General features: G+C 49.2%; 1 protein-coding gene across 1 annotated transcript in view; it reads left to right on the top strand.

The window, feature by feature from the left end:
- Positions 1-2,516: 2,516 nt before the first annotated feature.
- Positions 2,517-9,353, top strand: part of Rbm20 (RNA binding motif protein 20) — a 213,398-nt gene continuing 206,561 nt past the window's right edge. Inside the window, 2 exon segments of the mRNA XM_004839020.4 lie at positions 2,517-2,543; positions 5,746-6,656. Of these exon segments, the coding sequence (XP_004839077.2) occupies positions 2,517-2,543; positions 5,746-6,656 (938 nt within the window).

The following is a 9,353-nucleotide window of genomic DNA, read 5'->3' as shown; positions in this document are numbered from 1 at the left end:
GAAACAGTCCAGGGAGCAGGTGGTCCCCCACTCCTACCGAATCCCACCTCGAAAGGACAATGAAACCACAGCTGTCACCACCGCCTCGCTCTTGGGCATCCTGCTCTCACTAGATCCTGGTTTTCTGAGCCGGCTGGCCTCATGCGATTGGGCAAACAGACAGTTGTTATCGCAGCCACACATGCTGACAGGTGACTCTGGGCTGGGCTTGAGCTCAGCCCTCATAAGGGAAGGGAAGGAAAGATCTGTGGCCCCATCTTATGGATGAGGAAACTGAGGTCTGAGAGGGTTTGTATAGCATGATCACAGACACTGGGCTGGCAAAAAGCAGGATCAGGACCCACACCAATTCTGTGAGCTTCTTTGTTCCTCTCAATGTCCCTATTTTCCCCATGAGCCTGTGGGAGGCTGCGTGCGCGTGCGTGCATGCGTGTGTTCCTAGGGATTGAGTCTAGGGCCTCTGCACTGAGATCCATCTCCAGCCCCTTTTTATTTTTCATTTCTTAATTTAGAGACAGAGTCTCACTAAGTCACTAAATTGTGCAGGCTGGGCTTGAACTTGCAGTCCTCCTGCCCCAGCCTCTCAGAGTGCTGAGATTACATGTGATTGTTATCTTTTTACCCTGAAACTTGTGTGCACAGAGGATGACTGACATCCTGACCTAGAGCAACCTTCTCTCTTTCAAGAAAAGACTGCATTATGGTCCCTGAGCTTTGCCAGCACAAGTCAAAGACTCACAATGAACAGCCAACAATGGCTTGCTGAGCCTAAATATGCCAAATGACACTGGCCCAAGTGTTTCCCATTTGATCCTCACAGTAACCTTATTATTCAGAGGGGCTCAGACAGGTAGGGAAACTCAGCCCCTGTGCAGCTAGGAGACCTGAGTCTGCCGGGAGCAGCCAGGCAGGGTCTCCCATGCAGGGCAGCCCAGAGATGATCAAAGGGCCCATAGAGGGAGTGGCACTCCTGCCGGGCCAGCTGCGTGGGTGCCAGTCCGTGAGGTCAGCACATCTCAGGCTCTCGCTGTTCCTGGCATCACGCTGGCATGCAGAGGGCTCCAGTGTAGGCTTCCACAATGGTCACCTGATCTGGAGCTGGTGGGCGCACAGCCTGAGATGTTTATGCTCTGACAACCAAGTGGCCTGACGGGCATATGGCCACTGCCACAGCCTGCGGGGATAACAGAAGACAGGGGAGGAAAAGGAATCCCCTCTCTCTGAGAAGCACAGCTTTGCTTGGCTAGGGCCTGGAGTCAAAGAAACCCGAGGCTTCTGAATGACAGTGACATTCCCCAGGGATTAAGCATGGTGGGTAGAAGCCGGGTCTCCACAGGGGTGCCCAGCCCCATGGAATTTAAATCATGCAATTAGCCCCAGGCTGACATTTCGTCCACATTCATGTCATGCTGCCATCACTTCCCATCCCCCTCCAAAGAAACTCAGTTGCCGCAAGTTGTGTGATGCGTACTGGACCCCCATCTTCTTTTTTGTCTGGAGACAGCAAATGAGAGAAAGTCCTTCTTGGCCTCATCCAATCATAGCGTGCAGCTCCATTTTCCAGGGAGCCATGCTGAGTTGCCCTTCCCTATGCTGCCCAAAGCCCGGGCTGTGGACTCACTTGGTGTTTTGCCAACCAGTGGTGGAAGGGCAGTGCTATTATCCCCGTGGCTTGGGACAACAGTGCTCTTAGGGGAGGCAAAGGTGCCAATGCCCCTGCTGGTTTAGAACAACTGCTTTTCTGTTCAGAGATAGTGGGTGCACCCAAAGGTCCAGACCCTGGATTTCTTGACTCCCAACCAACTGCTACTTTGACTATAACACAACACCTGTGGGGCTGACTAGAGGAAAAGAGCCCTGGGTGATACGTCCCTCACCAGAGAGATGGAAGCTCAGCTTTCCCTCCAGCCAATGAGGGAGTCCTCTGAGTTGTTGGGCAGAAAAGAGCCTCATGGGTCGTGTCCTCACTTTTCCTCAGCTAAAGTTCCCTGACTGTCTCCTTCAAATTCAGATGCACATCCAGTTCCATGAGTAACCATATTATTTTTAAACAGCATCCTCCAGCCACAGCCTCTCCTGGGTTTTCAGACAGAGGTGATCTTTTGTGAAGCCAGGATGGGAGTTTATTTTATGATTGTTTTCAAACTTCTGTAGGAATTCTATGGACTTCAAAGTAAAAGGCTGGTTTTGACAGAGGGACGAACGATAGACAAAGCTCACTTCAGGGGGTAGACAAGAGAAGCCAGGGAGGGTGGAGAGAAGGGAAACCAAAAGATGAGATAGTGGAGGCAGCAGAAAGGCTCAGACCTTGAGGATTTACAGAGGGGTGTCCAGTCTCAAAAGCCCCATTTCACCAGGAAACCCCAGGCAGAATGGCTAAAAGCTCATCTCTAGGAGAAACAGAGTGGGGTGGGAGGTGCAGTGCCTCCGCTCACTAGCGGCCAGGTGGCTAAACTTCGCTGAGCCTGAGTTTTCTTATCTGTAAAATGGGCAGACTGTCAGAGTCCACTCGAGAAATGGAAATTGTTATTCTCAACACTCAGGTAACAGTTCCCCCAGCAACTTAATGATTTAATTATTTAACAGTCTCTACTAGAGTTGTTAGGATATCAAAAGGGTAGGATTTAAATCTGGATAATACATCGGCCAGTGTCTTTCTCCTTCATTCTTTCAGATGAATTTTTGCTTTAATAATAAACATCTTGTTAATATACTAAGTGTTGTTAATGTTTCCTAGCTGAAAAGCAAATTAAACTTTTGCCATTAGTTAACAAAGAATACAATGTTCATAGTAAAAAAGTCAAGTAGTATGTATTTCAAAAAATTTTATCTGAATTATTCAAATAGTATAAAAGTCAGTTTCTTGCTCTATCTCAATTTGCAGAGGTATTTAATGTTAACAATTAATTACTTACATACTTTTTCCAGAAGTGATCTATACCCTTGGATTTTACACAGATTTAGTCATACTACAATGCTGTTGAGGAACTTGCATTTACTCCTTAATAATATGCCTTAGCAGCACACAGAGATCTGCCTGTCTTTGGAGAGCCACATTGTATCCCTTCACAGTAGGCATCATCTTTATGTAAGTATTTTCCTATGCGCAGCACTCTGCTTGTTTCTAGCTTTTGCTATTATGAACAGTGCCACAATGAACTACCCTGAACATGGAGCTTTGATTAGTGCTACAAATAAACCGGTGAGATAAATTCCTAGAGGTAACTGCTGAGTCCATTTCCCTTGTTGCAGTTTTAATGGACAATTGCAACTCACTTCCAAAGAGGCTGTAGCCACTGACTCACCGGTGTAGAAGGTCTGTCTGGCTTCACCAGCTCTGGGTATTCTCAACTTCACTAAACTGTTCTGTTAAAATAATAGTGTAGATCATAGAATAGAGCGCATTTTAAATGATCCCATCGGCAGACAGGAATGCTCAGAGTCACCTTGGAAGGAACTTCCTCCTCTTTGAAAAGAAGCTCAGAGGGAGCCAGGCATTTAGCTCAGCCAGTGCCACCACCTGCCCCGCAAGCACAAGGACCTGAGTTTGATCCCTGGTACCAAAAGAAGCTCAAAGGGTCACAGGGATACAGACCAGGGCCGAACCTCCACACTGCTGCTTGGCATCCCAGAGATGCTGGCAGGTGCAGCAATGTTCTGGGTTTGCAGAGTAGTGATAGCAAATGAAATAAAGCATGAGAAAACTTCTAGGACTGGAGTCTGGAACTCAGTGAATGTTTATTGATAGGAAACAAGGCAGAGTGTCAGAGTCCCGGGATGTTTGAGAATAACCCTAGAATAACAGAGACCTAGGTTCCACTTCCTGCTTCTTCCTGCCGCCTCCTGCCAAGTTGCGTCACTTCGTTAACTTTTCTCACGGGACTGTCAGTTTGATTTCTCCTACGACATCACTGGGCTAGGTGGACATGAGTGACAGAGTTGAATCATAATGCAGGTGACATTTTGTACTCTATGGAGGACAGGCAGCATCACGGCAGAAGACAGGCGAGGTCTCAGCCCCACCTCTGTTACGGGGTCAGGGTAGAGGCGAGGGAGGGTGAGCTCTGAGGACAGACTGAGCTTCCTGCGGTGCTCCTGTCCCTTGAAAGCAGGGTGACCAGGCAGGTTCTTACAGCTGAGACTCAGTTTCTTCAGTTATAAAACTGACAGCAGCAGTTACCTCACGGGCTGAGTATGAAGATGACAAGCCAGTCACAGCTGACTCTGCTAAATGCCGAATGCACTAATAAGCAATAATAACCATTCCGCTTCACTGCAGGTTATTTGCAGGTTGGGATCGGGATGCTTCTACAGAGTGGGACAAAGAGATGTGTCCAGCTCTCTCACCTTGCGGTCACACTCCCGTTTGTGAAGGGGGTGACTCAGCCTTGTTGTCGCTTTGGTAGCTGTGCAGTGCACCCTGGGAGGACGGGGAAGGGCATGGGACAGTCAGAGACAGGGCTGCAACCCCAGGTAGGGTTCTCATGCTTTTTCATTACTCTTGGAAAGAAGTGAGAGGAGGTAAATTAAATTTTTTTTCCGCTGGAGCCATTTAATGCACATGATGTCTGACCCGTAACATGGAAGTGCTTGCCCAGTACCGTCTTGGAGGAGTGGGGGAATCAGACAGAGCATGCGCTAACTTCAGAGTTTTCGCTGCAGTGCTATTTCCCTTTGAATCTGCTTCCAGTTAAATTTTAGTAATTACACAACATTTAAATTGCACATATTAAGCCATAATCATGGAAATAGGGTTTCTGAAAAACACCTTGTGAACAGTTACTTTTTTTTATGTTGAAAATTTCAGACTTACGGAAATGATGCAAGAAAAGCCCAGTGAATACCAGATAAACCCAGTGTTTCTTATTTGGCCATTGTACATTATTTTTAAGATGCAGAGAGCCGGATTTATATAATAGGGTCCCCTCTACTAAAAGTGTTATGGGGATGGATTTACTATATCAATATTGTGACTTCCAGGTACTCAGCTTCCTGGAGTTTGAAATCTGTTACTGCATTTGGCTGCAAGTTGGGGATGTAACAAGTCCTGTCTGTAGTGACTGCCACAGGAACGCCTCGTACAGCCAGTATAGCAGATGCGCTGTTTCTGACCCACAGGAGCGGGCGTCTCCTCACTCCCAATTCACACAGCGTTTGGTGACTGACACTCAGACGCTGTCCTCACTCGGCCAGGAAGTCTGCACCCCCAAACCGCTCTGTCTTTGGGACTGCAAAGCCCTTTTCCCAGAGGTGTTTGGAAGAGTCTCAGAAGGAAATTTCAGCACAGATATTTGAAAATATTTTAATTTTAACTTTTGAGAGAGTTGCAGTGTTAATTTTAATTTCCTTCCACCAAAGAAGTCTGTGGATGAGGGTTGGGGCAGAAGATGGGGTTTTATGAAACCACAGTAAAAATAATGTAACAGTAAAGACAAACAGATGAAGCAGCCATTTAGAGAATCTGGCGAGGCTCTTGTTTCTTCCGCCTCTCGTTAGCCACGTATTCCCCGGTAAATCACCCCACTGCCTCCTCACTTGCCAAAGGAGGACAGACATCAGTGTTTACCTGAGTGTGTTGGGGGAGACTCAGTTCTGGGCACTGTGATGATCTGATCCTTACGAATACAGGGATTTAGAGTAAAATTTTATCTGTCGGAGGAGGAGGAGGAGGAGGAGGGGGAAGCATAACAAGGCGAGGGGAAGAACAGAAAGGAGAGGACGAGCCTGTAGCATGCAGCGGGGTAGGACGGCAGGAACCAGGGGAGGCACAGGCTTGGACTTCGACGTTGGCGGGAACCTCGACAGCAAGTCTGGGGAGACAAGCGATCCTCTCGCAGGCAATTCAGTCAGCTGCTGTCTCGGAGGCCCCGTCTCCGGAGTCTCCCCGTGTGGCCCGGAGGCCCGCGGCAAACTCCTCTCGAGGCCGCTGGGCCGCCGGCTTGGGCTCCGGCTCCCAGGGCGCGAAGGCACCGCTCGCCCGCCCGCCGCAAGCTCTGGAGCCCCGGGAGCCGACAGCGGGTGGGGGGTCCCGGGCGGCCTCTTCGCGCGGTCTCTGCGCAGCTCCTGGACGGCTCTGCCGGGCCGGGCTCTGCCTTAACCCGGACCCGCGGAGACGCGGAGCTGCGCCCCAGGGCGGGGTCGTGGGCCAGCGGCGCGGGCGGGTTCGTTCCTCGGAGGTTCGGCCGATCAACGTCCGGAACAAAGGAGGCTGGAGTTCGTCGTTGCCGTCGCGAAGTTGTTGCAGGGAAGAGAAGCGAGCAGAGACCCACGGCCGTCCCACCTGCTGCTTCTGGGCCCCGAGCAGGAGCGGCCGAGCTGCCTCCCGGGCGCCGCGACCTGAGGGGGCGGGGGTCCCCAGGAAGGCGCGGCCGGGCCGGGCGGGGGACGGGAGGCGGCGCCGGCCCTGTCTCCTCCCCGCCCCTCGCGCCTCCTCCCCGCGCCGCCGGGAAGGACGAGGCCGGGGCGCGGGCCCGGCCAGTGACGCGTTGCCGACCTCGCCCCGCGCTGGGCCGAGCCATGAGCCAGGACGCGGGGCCCGGCGGCCCGGAGCGGCCGGCCGGAGCCGGAGTCGGAGTCGGAGCCGCCGCAGCCCCTGCGCCCCCCGGCCCGCGCGGGAGGCCCCCGCCCCAGGCCGGCCCCGCCTCGCTCGCCCGAAAGTAAGCACGCGACGCGGGCAGCGCTCGGGACGCCCGGACCCCGCGCCTCACCCGCTGCGACCCTCGGGGCCGCCCGCGCTGGGAGGTTGGGCGGGGAGAGCCCGGTTACCCGGCGGCATCACCGCCTCCTCCGCGGGCGCCACTTTGACCTCGTGAGCCTCGCGGCCCGGGCGGGGAGGTGGCCGGGGACCCCTCACCCCTGCCCCCGGAGCGCGGAGCCAGGGGTTCGCGGACGGCCGCCCCTCCGAGGTCCGCCCGCAGCCGGCTGCGGGAGACGGCGCTGGGCCCTTCCCGGGGCCCCTTCCGGGGGCCCGGGCAGCGCTTCCTCGCCCTGCCGTCTGGGTGCCCCAGCGCCCTCCGCACTTCGGGGGACACAAGAGCAAAGCGGTGACGCCGCGTTCTCTTCGCTCCGATCGCTTTTGACAGTTTGAGGCCTAGAACGCTGATGTATTTGGAGGACCTGCACGCTCCCGCAGGCTCGGTCAGCTTGTGACCAAGTCCGCGGCTCTAGTGTAAGAAATGTGGGAAAGCAAAGGGTGAGCTTTCCAGAGAGACTAACGGAAACTAGATTTATGAACGTAAATAAATACAGCGGGATCCAGCTGTGGGTCAGAGTACCCTAAAATGCTGCCGTGGGTGGGATGTTGGGGGTCGCGTAAACTTACTAAAATGTAGTTAGAGAAACTAACTAGCGCGGGGTGTAGGTGGACGTAAATAGCGGTAAATATTTATGGTTTTATAAACTTAGGTAACAGAAAAAGGGAAAATTCAAATTTGACACCAATAACGCAGGTTTCGTGTTTCAGAACAAAATGGTTCCCTATGTATTGACTGGTGGAATAGTAAAAGTGCATTTATTTTTTAAACACTTCATATTTTATGTAACTTTCAACTACTAAGAGTTTCTGACTATTTGAAAATGAAATATTTCATATTGTTATTTTCCTGTTTTGCAGATTATTTCAGCTAACACTAAATAGGAATGACAATTTATGTAACTCATTATTTAAAATTTCTCTTTAGTGTTTAACATAAATAGAAATGAACAGAGAAAAATAACTGTTTAAATCTAGAGATTACTTACTAGAAAATCCTATTGGACCAGTCGTTCATTTGGAGACATCTGACGTGCTTCTCCAGTGTCTTATGCCTTGAAATTAAACTGCGTATTAAACTTATCAAGATTACTTTGGTATCAGAATCACTGGATTTTTCTGTTACTTATTTTTAAGTAGAAGAAAAGTAGAAACTTTATGTTCACAGAAAAATCTTTGTAGATGAATGTCTGATTATGGGAAGTGGATTATTTAAAATATATTTTAATTACCTCATATACTTAATAAATCATGCTGTAAATCTACCACCACCACTCCCCTCCCCATTTTGAAACTTCCCTCTCTGGGATATCTAATTTTAAACGATTAGACCAAAGATGGCCCCTTCTGCTTGCAGTGCAAGCAGGGATCTCAAGGGCCTGATGACTCTGCCTGGCTTTGCACTGGTGACGGATCCAGGGTGCAGGGATCAGGTCCAAGGCTGTGAATGTGCCTGTGGGATTTGATGTTCAGGCACTTAGGTTTAGAATCTTTATAAGGGTGATTTGGGGTTTGTGCTCCCCTCAATCCTCACTGATGTTCCGCTGGAGCCAGGCGCAACATGGCAAATGCTTTGCAGGTCCATCTTTAATGTGCTGAAACTCGAGTAGGTTATTTTGAAACTACGTTTGCATAATTTAATCTGAGCGACCATTTTTACGTAGTTATGAGGTGCTGTTTGCACCGGCCATCTTCGAGAAAAAGTAGTGGGGAGACTGTCCTCTGCTGCAATATGAATGTCCACCTTGGCATTTCGAGATATTCGTGAGCTCAGGTTTTGGGTGAAATTCTTTTCTTGTGAAACACATATTAGATACTATTAAGAGACCACTAATTTTTCAAATTGTTTCAGTGAGGTTATTGTGTAATTGGTAAATGGGGAACTTCTGTTCTCTTTCAAAATGATGAACGTAGCAGTAATCTTCATATTGCATAGCGCTTAAGGATTACAAGATGCTTTTCACTTCTTAAGATCTGTGGTGACTGAATTTTATTAGTAATGGCTTTCATTTTGGGTGAAATCAATTACTTTTGTAAAACCACTAGCGACTGCGATAAAAACGGATTTCTGTTCACATGTATTCCATTTGGTCTTAAGAGAACAGCCTTGTAGAACATTGAAACAGCTAAACACGTGAGGTTTGATGGTGAATAGAAACTGATTTGCGTGTTGAAAGTCAGTCTCCATACTTAAAAAGACCGCATCTAAGTTAGTCTCTATGCAGTACTTTGGCTCTAATCAGGAATAGTTTTCTTCTCATTATATTCTTAGCTTCAGTTAAGAGTTCTCCATGCCATTTCTGCCCTTGTGTACTCTTGACTTCTACCTAAAAGAAGTATCTGTAGACTGTCAACCAGGTTATAGACACATATCACAAATATCTTGTGATATTTTGGGGCGAAATGTGCCAATGTGGAGCCATTATTGTGTCTCATATTATTGAAATTGTTTGGGCAGCAAAAACTATAAATAGCACCTCAAGAAGACATTTGGGATAAGGTTAAGAAATCAGAATAATTTCAGAAAATAAGTATACAATTTTTCCTATACAGCAGAAGAGAACTTTGATGTTTGTTGGTAAATGCCTTATAAGTATTTATC

Source organism: Heterocephalus glaber, unplaced genomic scaffold (genome assembly GCF_053883595.1).
Source record: "Heterocephalus glaber isolate CG9 unplaced genomic scaffold, H.glaber_assembly_v1.0 deba00001497, whole genome shotgun sequence".
Lineage (NCBI taxonomy): Eukaryota > Metazoa > Chordata > Mammalia > Rodentia > Bathyergidae > Heterocephalus > Heterocephalus glaber.
Note: the sequence above shows the minus strand (reverse complement) of the source record. Positions and strands in the feature narration are given on the sequence as shown.